The sequence below is a fragment of the Lytechinus pictus genome, chromosome 3, assembly GCF_037042905.1.
Source record: "Lytechinus pictus isolate F3 Inbred chromosome 3, Lp3.0, whole genome shotgun sequence".
Taxonomy (NCBI): domain Eukaryota; kingdom Metazoa; phylum Echinodermata; class Echinoidea; order Temnopleuroida; family Toxopneustidae; genus Lytechinus; species Lytechinus pictus.
Genome location: NC_087247.1, coordinates 48,758,311 through 48,777,477, shown reverse-complemented (window position 1 = coordinate 48,777,477; position 19,167 = coordinate 48,758,311). Strand labels below are relative to the sequence as shown.

The following is a 19,167-nucleotide window of genomic DNA, read 5'->3' as shown; positions in this document are numbered from 1 at the left end:
TTATTGAAAGTCGCTTATGTCCCAGTATTGGTTAGGGCACAATAGGTACGACTTATGAATAATCTTCAATCAATTTTAAGTAAAGTAATTCTAATCTCAATCAAAATTAATTAAAATCAATTAAAATCATTTAAATCAATTAAAATCCTCGGAAACTACTATTCCGAGTATAAACTGTACTGTGTTTATGGTATAGGTCATGGTTAGAATTAACTTGTCTGTATCTTAGAATTTACTTTCTAGATGTGCTTTAATTCTTTTCATACAGTAATCCAGCAATATGTTGGGATGATTCGTATCACTAACATGAAAGGGAAACCAGTATTATTCACAGATGATCTACAGGATAGAGATTCATTTGCGTTCCGGGCTCTAGCTATGGACGTAGAAAACTCGGTAAGTAACTATCATCAGCCTCAAAGACCTCCCATTATAGTTCTAAGCATTATGTAGAGAGGTGATTTTATGTGGGCCTATGCTGTTTTCATCAGATAGGTTTTGTTGGTAATTACTTCCTCTCGTGATGTTTAAATTGCAGTTGAATCTGGTATACAAGACGAGCTCGATTGCCAGTTTGTATGTAGGATCTGATATCAACAGCTTTGCCAACGGTTCTATCATCGCACAGTATGACGTCATATTCATGATTCCAAATGATCCAACACCCAGGATTGATCCATCCATTATTGCCAGTGCATTCATGGAATCACTTAGAAGTGCAATGGAGATGGGGACTCTCAACATCACCATCGATGAATCTTCTGTCACTGTCATTGGTAATGATAGCCATTAAGATTATTTGTAGACAGTTAAGATGAAATATACTTGTTATGAATCACACACAACCTTTGACAACATAAAAATTTAACACACGGACACTACATATGGAAGCTAGATTCTTAGTTAAGGTCTTCCAAGTCCCATTGAAAAACATTAATTCATAGTACAGAGGGATACTAAAACACGGAAGGTGGAGAGAAACTGAAGGATATAATAATACAAATTATGGTCATACGACTCATACCCTTTCAGTGGAAATACTGAAGTCATATAATTTTACCTAGAAGTGTTCAATTAATGCCATACATGACCAGTGATTCATCTCTTTTTCCTTTGTCTGTAGATTTTGATGAATGTGGGTCACGCCGTGACAATGACTGTGATGACAATGCCTTCTGCATCAACACTGAGGGATCATTTACCTGCCGATGTCTTGAAGGTTTCATCGATTTGTCGTCAAATGTCCGTGATCGACCTGGCAGAGAATGCTATCGTGAGTAGGATATGATGTGACATCATATAAATGAATGATAGGAAATTGACTGAACTGTTGATATAGAGAATGCGGGGCTGCTGATCAAAGCGTTGTGACCATGTTTGTATGTGCAGTATTGAGCCCTCTATCCGGTTATTACTTTTGAATGTCTTTTGATTTGATATTTCTGTCATCACTATTTACAATGGAGGATACCACCACACAACCCATTTCATGATCTATATGGATATCTACACAACCTGAGTATTTACTATTTGGATATAATGATTGATAGAGTATTTAACACATGTGGGAATAATTTGTTTTCAGTGTGATAGGAATGTAATAATATGTTTGTGCATTTGTTTTATTGATACAGGGGATATGATGTCACCAAGTCCTACAGTAACTTACAGACCAACAACAGACTTCTTTGAGGAAACAACCATTTCTGCAGAAGTGACAACTCTAGACTCAGAATATACAACGATACCAGATTTGACAACAAAGAAGCCACAGCCAACTGATACAGAGCGGCCGAATGAGATTACAACAGATGGGATTGATATTTTCACTACACAAAAATCGCCAGTGACAACCATCCAGACAACTCTTCGACCCGAACGAAGTACAATCCAGACTACAAAAGCAACAACAAAAGAGGTCACACGAATGGAAACGACTTTCTATATCAATATCGAAACAACTGATTTAACAGATTTTGAAGCTACTACTCAACCTTCGCAAACACCAGAAATGACGACTGAAGGAAAGATGACAACCGTTTTAGTTACAACGCCACAGAAAGGAAAACCGACAACTGAAAGAGACGTGATCACAACCAGACCCGAGACCACAACAGAACTTACTACAATTGAGGAAGACCAAGGAACTACTCAAAGGTCTACAACACAAGCTACCCCCTCTGCCAAAATGACAACTGAAGAGGGAATTGAGAGGCAAACAACTGACGGTCTATTCAAGACAACAGACTCTGCCACTACACAAACTCGAACCACGCAAGAAGTGTCACTCTTGCCACAGGTCACAACACAAATTGTCTCAACTGACAAGGTTCAGACTACACGTCAATCTGCAACAACAGAGAGCCAAATGTCAACATCTTTTGTGGACACAACGAAGGCGCCAACCACACTCTCTGAAACAACGAAGTCAGCAACTACTCTCTCTGAAACAACGAAGGCAGCAACTACTCTCTCTGGAACAACAAAAGTAGCAACTACTCTCTCTGCATCCACAACTAAAACTTCAGTTGAAACTACAGCAGATGTAACAACTGAGTCAAAGTCGACCGATGGAACGACAAAAGGTACCACCACAACACTTGTCACAACAGGAGCTCAGACGAAGGAATTCACAACTCCAGTAGATCCATGTTCTTTGAATCCATGTGTATCAGATGTTAATACTGATTGCATCACGTCAGGAGATTCATTCATTTGTGAATGTCAAGCTGGATACACTAGGGATGTTAATAACACTTGCATATGTAAGTTAAAGTATTGTTCATATTTCAAGGTATACTAATATTTTATATTACAGAATACTCTCAGATTCTATGTATACACCAATATCTAAAGATGGTCAAAGTATCAAATTGCACTTGTTAGTAGGCTATATTTTGATTTTGTACTTGGAGATTGGTTGCTTTCATTGTCTACCACAAATCACCCTTCCTGGATTGTTATCATGTAAATGAACTGGTCGTATAATAGATTATCTTTTTATCTAAATCAATGATGACATATTTCTTATTTTTCTAATAGCCATCCAGCAGTTCACAGCAATGATTCGAATCACTGAGGTAAATGGCGGAACGGCTAATTTCACAGAAGATCTGCAGAATACAACATCACTTGCTTTCCAGACTCTAGCTGCTGACATTGAAAACACGGTAGGGTTATATAAGATTGTATTATACATGTCATCGTACAAAGACTTAAGAAATATTACCTCACGCGTTTTCTACCGAAGTTAACTGTTTTAGTTTAATAGGGGTGACTTAATGCTGCTGTTCATAACTTTGATTAAAACTACCTTCCATTAATGACACAATCCAAATGTTATCCTTAATCTTAAATAAAAACATGAATATCTTCTTTCTTTAATTGTAAAATGTACAGTTGGATATGATCTACATGATGAGCGCACTGTCTGATACCTATCTTGGTGTTACCATTAACGGATTCAGTGAAGGTTCCATCATTGTTGACTACACTGTAAACTTCAAGACTGAAGACCCTGTCATGAACGTGACCAGTAATTCCACATCTCCGTCATCTACCTTCATCAACTCGACCTTGGTTATGACTGCCTTTATGGACTCGTTGTCGATGGCAATGGAGATGGGAAACATCGATGTGACAATTGATGAAGCGTCAATTATGGTAACAGGTGAGATAGATTGCTTCAATTTTTTTCAGAAACACTTATTATCTAAACGTAATTAGATATGGTTCAACTTTTGAATTGGCAGAAATGTTCTGACACAATACTTTTGTGTAGAAATGAAACTGATCCGTCAAATCATTCATGAAACACGTTAAATGCAAATTGAACTTTTCAAAGAGATTTATTTTAATCACACTTAATTGCATTCACACCAATGAAATGATTTCAACCCGACCGAAAACTTACCAAGCCTGTACATTTCTTCATAACTCCAGCGGCAATTAGTATATTTATGTTGATGAAGGTATGTTTTCTTCATCTGGATGGGAATTTGCTTGGGTGAATTCGTGTACTTATTCATTTATATTTTCGTTCATTTCCTTATTTATATCTTTATCTATTTGTATATCCAATCTTATGTTTTTATTAATACATCATTCGCCATAGATTTTGACGAGTGTGTATCTTCAACGGACAACAATTGTGACAATGATGCGTCATGCATCAACATACAAGGATCATTCACCTGCGAGTGTAATATTGGATTTATCGATCAGTCTCCAGCCCTACCTGACAAACCTGGCAGATTATGTGTTGGTTAGTAGTTAAGCATACTTTATGAATTATAATTGTGATGGATACATTTCATCTCTTGAATATAAATAAAAGAGTTGTTCGACAATCATCAAAAACATCACACGATGGCAGAAATTTTGATGAAATAACATTTTGTATCAGAAGGAAAGGCATATGTAATTGAAGATCAAAATATCAAACGCAAATCTTATACATGTATTCAGAAGATGTGTTATCCCTAATTGTATTAATTCTCATTTCCAATTCAATGTGGCAATTTTAAGATATGTAAACATATTTTGTTATTTTGTGTTCATCTAATTCTAGCACCAACAACGCCTAGCGTTACTACGGCAAACCGCAATATGACTACGTCCACAACACCACGCCTTCCTACCACCACTCACACAACTCCGCGTCCATCTACCACTCTTGGTGATCCATGTTCATCGGATCCATGTGCCAGCGTGTACCATTCAATATGTGTGGTAGTTGGTACAAGTTACAGGTGCATCTGTCGTCCTGGATTCGCTCTCAATAACCAAGGCCGATGTAGACGTGAGTTATGATCTCTTCTTTACATCATGGATCATACTAGTTCTAGTCGGATCCATGTTTAAATATAACTTGATTGGATGAATCCCAAACTTAAACAAAGAAATTACCTCATGGCGCAAGTTCATTTTGGAGCTGTGATGTCTGCCTTCCTAAACTGAAATCGTTGGAGTTCTGTATGATATAGAAAATCACATTAACGCTTTATTTTACCAAATCAATATATGGTATATTAAAAGGTATATTATTTTACTTGTAATTGAATCTCAAGGAAACAATCCTAATGGACAGTTGTAATACCAAAATAATCGTTTCACAGTAACTATCACTGTGATTAGACCTCCTTTCAAAGTCATCATCTTTATATTTCTTTTTTGATCTCTAAACAGCTGTCAACCAGTTCTTTGGTAGCTGTAGAATTACTCGATTCCGAGGAGTAAAGGCAGCCTTCACCCTATCTTTATCCAGCAGCAGTACCCAGGAGTTCGTAGCTCTTGCAGCAGACATTAAGGAAACGGTAATCAAATCTTAAGTAGAATTATGGTACATATCAAAATGGTTTGTAGCACTTCAGTTGCAGGCGAGAAATGGGTGTACTTTAATAAGCAGGATATAAAAATGATTTGTAGCCCCAGTAGAACAGACTTACTGAAGGTGGATATCAAAATGTTTATACCATTTGCAGTATATTAGCGTTTTTAAAATTCCACATTAACACCGGGATTAACACTTATACTTGAAGCTCATCAAGATTCAAGATAATTTATTGTCATTCATAAAAATACACAAACTTTGCTTTCGGGCATAAAGTTACAAACATGAATACAATAAAAAATGGCATAAATAATACATTTGACAGACAATCATAACTGTTAAAATATGTATTGCACAACTGTACGAGAAGAAAAGAGAGAAAAGGAAGGGGGAGAATGAGATCATAGAGGATAGAAGAGAAAAAATAGAAGATAAGAAAAGAAGAGAAGTCAGAGAAGTCATCAAGGCAAATATAAGTAGTAGATAGAGTTTAACCCTAAAATGGCCGGGGGGGGGTTGAATCAACCCCCCCTCAACGTTTTCTGCGATCATTCCGCCGCGCGAATTTTTTTGACCGCGCCACTCGCAGAGTTTATACTTTTAAGTCTCGCGCATCTTTTGAGACCAAATTTACGACGCCCGGGTACGCGGTTCCGAAATTACGCAACATTTTGTAAGTGCATGTCAGATCCAAAATTGTTCCAAAACGTGATTTTGTGTACAAAGTCAATGCAAATTGAGTTTTCTCATCTTATTCATAAAGATATGATTATTTTTACTTTAAACAGCTGAAAGCAATTGATTTTAGCATAATTATGCTTCAAAAAGGTTGTGCAATAAATCTGGTGAAAAAAACAAAGAAAAACAAAAGGTTGAAAAACAAAGAAATACATAAGAAATTCATAAAACAATAAAATACATAAGAAATTGATTTCCAAACCGAAGTTTTTTTCAATTGCCGTTGTTAAGAATGCTACAAGGAATATTTTTACCAAAAATTAGCATTCTAGGAGCTGTATTTAGTGAATTAGAGCAAAAAGTATGATTTATGCATAAATTAGCATAATTAATTCATATAAAAAAAAATCTCATTATTTTGGAAAATTTTACCATACGGCCTTGTAGATTACATCGCACACTACCAGCGTGCAAATTTTTGCGGCGCTCGCGCGATCGGCGGCCGAGATCTCAGGGGGGGGGGGGTTGAATCACCCCCCCCCCCCCCCCCGGCCACAGAACAGCCAAAAAAGCCCGGCCTAGTTAGGGTTAAGCAATCAGTAAGCAAATTACGAGTCTAAAAAAAAAGACAAATGGCCATAAAATTTAAGAGAAATAGCAAATATAAGACAATTTGTTACTAAATGGGATAGTCTTTTTAAAGAATATTTCTACTTAGTAAAATATACTTGCAATAAGTCTAGAGAATTACATTAAAATGGTTTGGTTATATCATGATTTCTGTTTATTTCATGCAGAACGGTTTAAATAATATTAGTTTCCACCTATGTAATATATCGAAATGTTGATTAAATCAACTAATACAGAGATTTTTTTAATTCATATCGTCTTTATTTGAAATAGCTGAGGCTTATCTACGAGCGCAGTGCTGTTGCTAGTCGTTACATCAACATTGTGGTTGATGCATTTCATAATGGATCTATTGTGGTCGATTACCGGGTTGAATTGGAGGATGAAAACACCACGTTGGCGAACTCATCAAGGGTTTCGGCAGCATTCACCCAATCACTTGGAGAGTCGGTACAGAACGGAATTGTGGATATCGAGATCGATGAAGATTCTATCATCGTCAATGGTTCGTATCCAATATCTCTTATTCGCAAATCGATTCTAATTATCCTGTATCATAAGTGTGAAACAGTTTGGTGTAACTGTTCTTAAAGTTACTTTATTTACAAGCGGTATATATAAAATACAACTTATTCTTTAACTAATCAAAACCACGCATTCTGGACTTACGCTTGATATTTTGACTTGCGTTCAAACGCAACTCATTCTGCAACAGGCCCCCAGGGGATCGTTTCATGGATATTTTTATCTGACAAGTTGTCAGATCTGACAACTTTCCTGGATTCTGATTGGCTAAGAAGCACAGTTACCATAGGACTTGTCGGATAAAACTTCAGACAATGCCTTTCATGAAACGCTCCCCAGGACCGAATAAGATTTTACATAGTTGGTTCCGTTAGTTTCATACATCGACCGGGCCACGGAGGATCTTATCTATTGTTGCCGAGGGTGATGTGACAATGATCAGCACCCCCAGTAACAATAGATTAATCCACCATGGACAGGGCCCTGGTTTCACTTTCATACAAGGTTAATTTATGTTTGTGATTTGTCTATGAATAATACATTTTGATATTGTAAATGTAATTGTGATAAAATGGGTTAAGCATAGAGCTATTACAGATAATAGCTCTATGGGTTAAGTATGGGGGATTTATTTTGCCTGTCCCACTCATGGCACATAGTTTGGGAATTACGATTACAACGTAGGGTTTCTTCAAATAATTTTCAATTTTTTTATGGAGGGAGGGTGATGGTTCCTCTATTCCTACGCTATGTATTATTTAATTTTTAACAAAATGGAGAATCTGAATTCAATTATTAATGTATTGATCTACCTTTTATACAGATTACAACGAATGTCTTTCATCCGATGACAATGATTGTGCAACTAATGCTGAATGTATCAATACAGAAGGATCATTCACATGTCGTTGTAATGATGAATTAATTGATACGTCACCAGATCCTAACAGAGAACCTGGAAGAAGCTGCAGAGGTGGGCATTGGGATATTTTCAGGAAAGAAAAATCAATAGATTTGTTTTTCATGAAATATCCCCATATCGTTTTGGTTCTTGCCTTTTCCGTCCCTCGTTTAAAAAAAACACGATTTGTTTATCACATTTTTATTGTCTTGCCTTGTATAGAATAGCAAGTTGTCAACATTGAAATCTTACCCAAGGTTAATAACTTTATTCATCTGGCATGAGTTGCTGGTCACATGATTAAGGTGAAAGGTCATTTAGGGTTAATGGACTTTGACAATGTTGCATCATTAAAATTAAAAACTAAACCAAGGATAATTGCGAAATAGAAGCCTATAAGACCCTATTTCATAAAAAATTTATGTGATCAGCCAAAGAATGATTATAATTTCAAGATAATTTTGAATTATTATTCAGTATTATGTTAAACATGGATGTGATGGTCAACAGATATCCAAAATTTTATGATAATTTTAGGTTACTGGGTTAAGGTTAAAGGTCACTTCAAGTCAACTTAGATGAGAATTGATATTTTATTCTATTTTATTCACTATTTCAACAAAATATATAATCACATTGAAGTTAGATGAGATGGTTATTGGATACCACATGGGGGAATGAAAAACGAGCTTCTTCTTCAAGGTTAAATGGCATTTTAGGTCAATGAACTGAGGATTACATTCCTTTGACCTTGCTAGTCTAGTCTAAAACCCATGTCCAAAAGTCAATTAAAATTTTATGGATATTCCACCATGGTAATACCACATAGTATTGTATCCATCCTAATCGTTTGACATTTGCTGCCTCGCCCATGGACCCATACCCATAAATGAAGTCAAATTATCCCAAATCTTTGTCAAATTAATGCAGGTCTTTCACATACACAACTACTAATGAGAAAGTATGCTCACACATACTTCTAAATATTAGAATCAATAAATAATCAACAGGTTAAGTCGAGATTGCTTGTAAAGAAATCATATGTCTAAATATAAATTTTGGGGGGCTAATGTCCCGATTTTCTTTCTTCAGAGCCTGGTCCTTGTCCGACAGACCTTCCTAATACCTGTTCAACTGGAGCAGTCTGCATGGAACATGCTATCGAGGGGTATGTGTGCCAATGTATGAATGGATATGTAGATGTCTCGCCGTTCCCTTCACTGCCAGGAAGAATCTGCCAAGGTATGCAGTTGTATCATCACCTGTAAAATCTAGTCATTAGTTCCAGCATTACTTATATCATTTTCATGTATGCATTTATTATATTCTTTGTTTGTAACCATAATCACTTTCATCTTCAATGTCATGAATATATTTTCATCATTTGCATAATCTCTTTCATCATAGTCATTTTCTTCAACATCACCACAATTACCTGCTTCATTATTATCATCATCATCACCATCATCACCATCATCATCACCATCATCACAATCAGTCATAATAATCACCATCATCATTAGCATCACTACCATCGTTAGCATCACCATCGACATCATCATTATCATCATCATCATCATCAACATCCTAATCATCACCATATTCACTTTAATTTAATTTCTTCATCAACATCATCTTTTTCATCATTGTCACTACCACATACAACAACATTCACATCCCTTTCAAGAGGGGCGGGGCTACAAGGGGTAGGGGGCGATGGCCTCCCTTATGATTTCAAGCAGAAGGGAGTAGATGAAGAAAAAAGATGAAGTTAATGAAGAAAATAAGATTATATCAAACAAAGAGAACTGGGCCAAGTCGCTAAGAAAAAATGTCAATACTTTCTACGATCATCACTATCATTCTCATCTACACTATCATTGTCATGCTCACTATAACGATAACTCCACTTCTTCCTTTTTATTTAGCAACAAAAACAATTATCACACAGTATGTTTGTGATCCCTGTATGTAGACATCGCCGTTTTAAGCCGTATCCAAATTACACCATCCATTCTTAGTATCAACTAATAAAACATTGAAAAAATTTCACATTGCTTTAACAAGAATAATAATGGTATTCATTCAGCCTCTTCACCTTGTTTCTCTTCTTTAGAGAATTGTCCGGATGGGTACTGCCAAAATGGAGGAACCTGCTCATCATCAGAGAATGGATCTGAATGCAAGTAAGCATACTATCTTCATTTGGTTAAAGCATTTGAATTTGAATTTGAATTTGTGGTTTGAACACTGATCATACTACTTATATAATTGATTGCATATTATAATCAATGCAATCAAATATAAGAAAAATCAGCCCTATGATCACACACTAGGTTCTGTGCGTTGTGAGTTCTGGTTACAAGATTAATTTAAAATAATACAGGAGAGATTTATAAATGAATCCAAATGAATGACTGTTTTGATATTTGTGTATATACAATACTCAATATTCATATTTTTCTCTTTTATTTTCTTGTACAGCTGTGCAAGAGGGTATTCCGGACCACAGTGTGAAATCGGACCTTCAGGTAAGTGACTACTTGTCTCAATTTGTTCACACCCGCTGTGTTGATAGTTTTCGTCTATTTTACTCCTTTCTTTGGGTAGACCTGTAGGCCTTTTATGCATGATTTTTTATAAATACATCTTTAGACATCAATCCTAACTAGCAAAAAAGTTTTATAATTCATCTTCTGATTCAAGTTTGACAGGCCATCCAACTGATTTCTTTGAAAAAAACAGTGATCAAGCTCACGACACATTCTGGTTTTTATTTTGTCTAGGTGACCTCCATGCACTTGAGATCCTTGGTATCGCACTGGGAGCCATCATCTTCATCGTCCTCATGGTTGTCCTGACAGTCTTCTGTTGTGCCATCAGAAGACAGCAATCCCGCTACCGAGACTCTTCAAAGCGTCGTGGTAATCATGCCAAGTCTCGACCCCGTTTCTTCCATGATCCAGACTGGGACCCAATAGATGAGCGAAGCGAGGATTCACTGTCGAACGCAGCCTATGATGTGGCAGCGAGTACCAGCGCGATGATGATGGAGGATGAAGAAAGAAGCCAAAGGATTGTTGGTGCTATGGGTCAACAAATTCCTGAATTTGAAGTAAGTTATTCTGAAATTGAAGAAGTCATCAATTTTTATTTATTTGTTTCTTCCTCTTTTTGATATTTTTTGTGAATACTATACTCTTAATTTGACTATAATTCCTGTTGTTGAAATTAAATACTAAATAATAATTGAATGAATAAAGTTAAGATATGAATACAAATGAAATGAATTACAAATTTTCACAAATTAATCTTCACCAACTCTCCCAATTACAATCTAGAAATATGATTAGCACAGAGTATGATCTTAAACTTTTTTTCTTGACACCCCCCCCCCCCCACCTTAGAAACAAACATAATTTTTTCTCCAAACATTACGTCAAAAAAGAAGCAAGTTTGTTTTCTAAAAAACCTTGTCGATTGCATGTTCTATCATAGAATATCAATATCTCGAACCATTCAGGTCCATTTTATGAAATATAGAAGTATCTACTATCTTAAATATAGACTACATGAATCACTTATTTTCTGCAGTCTTCAATCCACCGAATCAGTAACCAGCCAGTGTACTACGCTGGTCACCATCCTCGATTAGTTGACATGGGTGCCACTGAATTCAGAACACCATACGTTGCTTCTGGTGATGAGGTATGATTTTTCTAATTTGATAAGGAGTTGTCCACACTCTTTTTTATGAATATTGTTAGCAATTAAATCATGTATACTGTTCCATACCTATACCTAGCTTATAACATCATGTCTGAAGCTTCTCCTTAATCTCATTTTGTTATTGGATTGATTTCTGTAACTTCCTCTGAAAATTTATTTGTAAGTTCCTCATGGTGGGAAGGTTTTATTTTGAGAATTTGTTCAATCAAGCATTTTTTGTTTATAGAGGATAAAAAAGACTCTTCTTTGCTACTTATTTAGTTTCATGTCTTTATTCATATTCTTGAAAAAATTGCTTTGTAGTGCAAGAAATTTCAATTCGCCTTATGATTTCATATTCTACACGAAATTGATCAGTATTATTAGTATTTCAATTTTAATTGACTTATACACACATACAATTTTGGAGAAAAAAAAAGATAAGTCATATTGATAGCTCTACATATATGAATAACAAAAATATTTGGTTACTGATCGTTTTTAGAATTCGAGTTGAAAAGTTCATGTGGAAGATTTATCACCCACCAATGAATAATTTTCAGGTCGGCTACATGGATTCTCGTTATGTGCCTGGTCGGCATTCACCCCAAATTTCATCCAGTGTTGCAAGGAACCCACATGCAATAGCGCCAACTATTGACAGGGGAAGAAAGCCAAGACATTTTGAAGGATCCAGTACCAATGATGCCCCACCACCCCCTGCACCTCCCAGGCCTGGACCAGCAGAAGTGGAAGCACGGTTAAGAAAACAGGAGAGAGCTGGAAAAAGTGTTAGTGTTAACCTTGTTCCAATAATTGACCCAATGGAATCTCCTTAACATTTTACATTCTTACAAAACCTTCTTTATAGCAAATTTAATTCATTTGTGATGACTAATCATAGTTTATGTATTCTAGAAAATTATTGCAAACTTTTGGTGTAATCAAAATCTACAGACTTTTAGGGAAACATCAAGTTTCCTACAGAAAATGTGCCTCAGTTGATTACTTTGAATTACAACTTGGAAGTACTATAATCTCAATTTCTACTATTTTGTCCAAGATTAAATAGCTCCACATGTTAATATTCCTCGTACAATACTAGTCACATTAAAATGTAGTAGCTTAAGATATATTTGTCTTTCATAAATAAGCTTAAGAAATGGAAGTAACTTTAACCTAGAAAATGAAAATTATAGTTATGATTTACATTATGTTTCTAATATATAGTGGAAATACAAACATACAGTACTTGCTTATTTTTACTTTTTTTTATAAAGTTGCTGTAAGGAATGCACTAAAGAATTTACCATGTTCCAGAATTTTTTATTTATTATATCTTTATGGTTCACTCTTTTAAAGCAAATGATTGTATTCAACTCCAAATTTAGAATAGAATAGAAATATAACACTATATGCAGCTCAATTATTGAAGGGTTGTGTTTACAATATTTAACATTCTATATTTTGAAAGATTTTTTATATTCACTTGCTTATCAATTAGGTTAAGTGAGATTTTAATTAACGTAACTATTTTTTAAATGAAATACATGTATGATATTAATTGAGATGTATAATTCATTTTGGAATTTCAAATTAGTAACTTAAACTGACTGTGGATATCTTTCTTCAAATTCATATTGATAAATTATTTGATAATGATAATGAAAAAAGAATATGCAACTGTCCTAATATGTCCTTTACAATTTTTGGTAGTACTCATAATATCACAGAAGGGCCTGAATTCACTAAGGTTTTTTTTCAATTGTACCATGGTACAAAACCATGGACTATGCAAACACTGTGTATATTATTACGCTTTTTATCACATACACTTTAAAATTCCAAATTACAAATATGCGCTTTATGCATAGGGCACTAAATCCATGCTTAATGAAGCACAATAATACAAGAAATCTGCATAGTGTACCATGGCACAATTCAAAGCACCTTCGTAAGTGCAGGCCATTATGTTTAAACACTAATTATCTGTCTAAATGTTGATATTCATATTTTTATTACTATAATGAATAATAAAATTCAAGCAGAATAGAATAATTGTTATGTACTGAATTTACTGCAACAAATTGTCTTTTACCCTCCTCCCTCTCACTTTCTTTCACACCCTCACTTTCTCTTCCCCATCACTTTCTTTCTCTCTCCATCTCAATCTGCATTTTATACTCTTCCCCTCACTCACACACACATGCACACACATACCCACCTTACCTCTTCTCATCATAATTACATTATATGCAACCAGGGTGGGGAAGGGGAGGGGCTGGCACTAACCCATCAAACCAGAAAACTTGAAAAAAGATATATCATTTTTTTCTTGTCAAGACACTATATGCATATGGTATTCTTTGGGTGTCAAAATTGAAAAAAATGTGATGTTTCTGGTCCAAGAGCAAAGTCATCCTTATTGCTGGTAATATCATTTCCTCAAAGTTGATTTATTTCATTGAGGATTTGTGGGATTTGGAATTCTTTGAATAAGGACATGTATCATAGGGTTTTAGATAAAAAGCATGAAATTGTGATTTTGACAAATAGAATAGACTGGGTTGGGTTTTCATTTGTCTTTTTTCAAGCCTGTACTGTACAGTTGGTAAATTGACTACTCCCACCTGGTAAACAACATCCACAAATAAGTGAAGCCACACAAACCTGTACAAATTCATATTTTTCACAAAATTTAATGAAATTCCAATGGAAAATCTCATTTAGGACATGGTATAAACCAACAATAAATACTTAGGAAAAACAAAAGTACAGTACTTTCAAATTCAAAATGCTAGTACCAACAGAATAGTTCACTTTAATAATACATAGGTGGTACTGCTCTGCATCGAAGTCACTATGATAATCCAAGGCTTCAAGGAAACGATACTTTCTGTTTGAGAGCAAAAAAAAAAAAAGATACATGAAATCATGACTGAATGTTTTGGTTTGGTCAACAAGGGACATTGCCACTTCTCATCCTTATATTTTTAATTTCATTTCTGAATTTATTCATCCATTCATATCAATGTGAAAATGTTTTCTTTAGAAAATTGAAATACATATCTCCAACAAAGATGGGCAATGATCGATTGATAGATTGAAATATTCAAAGTCATATTTCAATTACATAATCCCAAACGATTTAACTTAACCAAAACATACCCTTTACCTTTGAGGACCAAATCCATTCTTCTCAAACAAAAAAGACCAAGAGAGAAGCCTTTAAAAAAGAATGAATTTGTTATTCTAAAAAAAAGATCAAACTAGTCCAATATTTTGACAGCCCTCGATTGTGACTTTCTATCTTCTTGTAATCATCCAATCTATCTGCACGTATTAATATATGAACAAAAAATATTTCAAATTATTCACATCCACCTGATTGTTATCTTTGCCTTTCAAAATAAGGTAAATGTGGACAAATAATGGGATAATGAAAAAAATGTATCAAATTAATAAAGAATTGAAAAGCATTATCACACATTGAACACTTTAAGGTAATCACTAAAATGTATAAATTATGACCAAAATTACAATATATACTAAATACTTACGATTATCATGATAATTATATATACCGTATGTACAAACAATATTCATCATTGTCATCTATATTTTATCCAAAACAGGCACTTCTTAAACCAAACAAAGCAAGTTTGGTTTGATACTCAAGGTAAAAATGTTTACTCTTTTTTTCTACTCAACAAAAAAAAAATGATTTGCAAGACTCAGCAGCATTTGAACTGAGATAATAAAGTTTTGAAAAGAGAGTACCCAATTCCATAACATTTCAAGTTATGCAGTATGTTTCTTTCAAACCCTTTCAAACTAGACTAAGACACCTGATGTGGTGGGGGGGGGGGAAATCACCCCATTTCTAGGTCAATTGGAAGGAAATTATCAGTAAATCCATTTTCCCTCTTCTAAACCCATAGTTACTATTTTTTTGGGGGGGTACTCCTCTTATTTACTATTTTGAAAAGATCAAGGATAAAGGTGCATGTTTGCATTATTTTGAGATATCGTGCCCATCAAATGTACATCATCTAGTCTGATGTGTAAGGAATGGTTGTGAGATACTAGGTTACAATGGACTTAAAAAGCATACAAAAACAGAGAAAATAACATCACATCATCATCATTCTTCTACCATTTCAACAAAAATCTGTTAAAAAATCATGAATAATTTTAGCCTAGAAGGGAGAGCTACTGTCAATATTTTCATGGCTTATATAAAAAAGTATTGAAATGAACTTTCATACAATTTACCTATCTGGTACAGTTAAGTAAAACCTAGAAGTTCAAAACAGAATTTTCTTTCATTAGCAATTCCTTTACGATGTACTAAAATTTGAATCTTAATCAACATGGCTTTCTTGGGAAAAAAAAGGACAATCAGAGATATGCATATCAGCCACTATCACTCTTAAACAAAACTCTCTTTGGTTGGTTTGTTGAGAAAGGAAACTAAGCTATTATCAGCAAAGAATAAAAAAGGATTTACTAGAAATAATGATAAATCTAAGACTTTTGTCTCAGTAAACTTACCCTGCTGTTTCAGATATCAACACAAGATTCATAGATCAATATTTACAGAACAAGACCAGTTTATGTTATGTAACAAAAACATTACATCAGCTCATGTCATCAAAAAAAAACTTTACAATCTAGCACTTTCTGGTTTTACAAGTATGGATGGTAAAACTTTTTTCTTTCCAATAAAAAGTATATAGGTCACTTGACTTTTCCTCTGCTCACATAAAAAAAATTAAATATTTTTTTTACAATTCGTAGCAAAAAACTGCACCATGTTTCATAATGATAAAGTATCTCTACATATAATAACTTAGCCAGATTTTCTTTTTTCTAGGCAAGTCTGTTGGCGGCTACACTAATCTGGCTGTGAAAAAAAGGACAATTTGGTGCATAACATCCACAAAGACATCTGCGTGACCACTCAATGTGCCCAAGTGTTTTGGTGTTAATAATCATAATAAATGGTGTGTATGTGTAGCTCTTGACAAGACCTGTGCATTAATTAAATGACTATTGTGAATATGTGCAAGTATGCCTAAAAATGTATTTTGGAATAGATGTTCACATTTTGATTTAGAACAAAAACACAGTATCAATCAACTCTGCTTTAATGAAAATGCTTTAAGTGTAATTTAAACATTGCAGTAAAAGGAAATCTTCACAAATTATTCTAGTTCTCCACATATCTTTTCATTGTTGTGATAATGGAGAATTGTTGTCATCAAAACAGAAACTTGATTTCTTTTGATAATCCCCAGGCATTAGCTGGTGTTCTTTCCCTTTTTTGAGTGTTTTTTAATTTGATATTGTATATTGGATATTGTATGATGATTATTTTCAATGTAATGAATTGACTATTGTTATGAGTATAGTGTGTACCTGAAAATGAAATCAAATAAATAAAATAAAATGTGTAAAACCCACTTCAAAAAGGTAGTAAAGTGATTAAATGCATTTGGTGCCATATCTCAACTTTTCACATTGATTTCCAACAGATGGCAGCAATGATAGAGAAAGAAATTGCATTGTTTCAACAGAAGAAACCCTCTCTGAAACATTCATCAGTGTCATTGACTGGCCTTTTCAGTCCTTGTCAATTAAGTGCCAAATACCTTGTGCAAATAAAGGATCAAATATATACTACCATTGTGCTCTTGGTGACTGAAGTACAAGCAGTACAGAATATAATGTTCAAAATATTGAGAAAACTGGAATGGGACAATGCATTTCAATAGTGCAGGTAAAGGTTGATAATTGTAAGTGATTGACAAACAAGTGATTAGTGAGAAATTTAGAACTAAATTGGTGTCTCTGTGTGCTTTTAAAAGATTTAATAAAATATTACACCCAAGCACACACTTAAGTTTTCAAAATGTATCTGTGATTTGCAAGTACTGGTCAATATATGAAAATAAACAACATATCCAGGAGCATTAAAAATCTAATATTACACCGAAAAGGATAAATAAAGAAATATTCAATTAATATGAAAGTAATTTTTCATCAAGATTTCAAATTTCATAATTTTAGATTTCATGATTTTGTGTTTGAATAATGAAAATAAAGAAAAATCACTACAAGTTTATGACACAATTCAAACAACATATTTCATTGAAACGTAATTTAACTACTCAATATATATATATATATACTACAAAGAAATTAATAACTGCACTCAATAGAATTTCTAAAATTCTCTAATAATCATCCAAAATCTACAATCACATAACAGTACGATATACACAAACACTGGAAATTTGCTTTTTCACCAATTATATACTCATGATTACAATCCATTTTTTCTTCAAAATATAAACATCTGAAGGAAACAAGATATTTTATAAACAATAATTAGATTGGTCTTCTTTCTCTTCCTTGAATAAACATAATATACACATAATGATAGAATTGCTAGGCTAGAATGACTTCATCTCTCTCGCTCACTCTCTTGCATGCACCGTTTGATTTAGAGGGATTATGGTTACCATGGCAACTGCATCACTGGAATACCAATTGGGGTTGCATTGATGGAGACAGCTGATGGGTAGTCATTTCTATTCTCTTGGGCTGAGCGAAAAGAAAAAAGATATATATTATTGATCAAATGATTCAGTGATAGCAAAGGATGATTCATATACTTATACTTGTTTGTAAAGTTACAAATCCCTTTACAAAAGACAAAAATATGACCAGTATGTGGTTTATACTAATTTGTAGAAAAAAACAAAAGTTTTTCCTTGAAATGATTTCATTTAAACTGCAGTGAATAACATAAATGGTGTTTACCATTGAAAGTTGAATGATAATTTTTTTGTAGCAATGTTCACACAGTAAATTCAAACAAAATTCAACAAGACAACCACTAGTTGTAAATGAATATACAAACAAAATAGTTGCTAAACAATTTTGTAGATAATTAGTGATTTCAAATTAATATAAAACAAATAAGCATGGCATTTTTTTTCTGATGAATAACACCAGATGTACACATCTGAAATGGGTGTTGGTAATTATTATATCTAGTCCAGATTCCATTGTTTCAGAGCATTTGGTTCACATAATTCTTCTGTTGTTGTTTTTTATCTGTATGCTATATATATGATGACCTAAACATTTTTTTTAATCTTCCCCTCTCCTTAAAGGGGAAGTTCACCTTGACAAAAGCTTTGTTGTAAAAATAATAACAGAAAATATTGGTGAAGGTTTGTGGGATAATCCATCAAACATTAAGAAAGTTGTTAGAATTTGAAGTTTTTGATTTGTGATGTTATGTATGAGCAGCTGCCCAACTGTTATGTAATATAAAATGCATGAATTTCAAATTTTGTATGGTCAATGATGTTTATTTTTC

The 19,167-nt window shown here is 34.0% G+C and overlaps 2 protein-coding genes across 3 annotated transcripts in view; one reads left to right on the top strand and one right to left on the bottom strand.

The window, feature by feature from the left end:
- LOC129257098 (uncharacterized) overlaps window positions 1–17,721 on the top strand; it is a 57,407-nt gene extending 39,686 nt beyond the window's left edge. Inside the window, exons 26-42 of the mRNA XM_054895352.2 lie at window positions 269–396; window positions 539–776; window positions 1,124–1,273; window positions 1,635–2,765; window positions 3,043–3,170; window positions 3,400–3,670; window positions 4,115–4,264; window positions 4,571–4,801; window positions 5,188–5,315; window positions 6,914–7,145; window positions 7,989–8,138; window positions 9,159–9,308; window positions 10,183–10,252; window positions 10,551–10,597; window positions 10,853–11,181; window positions 11,661–11,774; window positions 12,338–17,721. Of these exons, the coding sequence (XP_054751327.2) occupies window positions 269–396; window positions 539–776; window positions 1,124–1,273; window positions 1,635–2,765; window positions 3,043–3,170; window positions 3,400–3,670; window positions 4,115–4,264; window positions 4,571–4,801; window positions 5,188–5,315; window positions 6,914–7,145; window positions 7,989–8,138; window positions 9,159–9,308; window positions 10,183–10,252; window positions 10,551–10,597; window positions 10,853–11,181; window positions 11,661–11,774; window positions 12,338–12,613 (3,923 nt within the window). The 3' untranslated portion in view covers window positions 12,614–17,721. The remainder of the gene's footprint in view (window positions 1–268; window positions 397–538; window positions 777–1,123; window positions 1,274–1,634; window positions 2,766–3,042; window positions 3,171–3,399; window positions 3,671–4,114; window positions 4,265–4,570; window positions 4,802–5,187; window positions 5,316–6,913; window positions 7,146–7,988; window positions 8,139–9,158; window positions 9,309–10,182; window positions 10,253–10,550; window positions 10,598–10,852; window positions 11,182–11,660; window positions 11,775–12,337) is intronic.
- Window positions 14,454–19,167, bottom strand: part of LOC129257099 (U1 small nuclear ribonucleoprotein A-like) — a 26,811-nt gene continuing 22,097 nt past the window's right edge. For both annotated transcript variants that reach the window (XM_054895356.2, XM_054895355.2), the window contains exon 10: window positions 14,454–18,383. In XM_054895356.2, coding sequence (XP_054751331.1) covers window positions 18,315–18,383 — 69 coding nt within the window. In that variant the 3' untranslated portion in view covers window positions 14,454–18,314. The remainder of the gene's footprint in view (window positions 18,384–19,167) is intronic.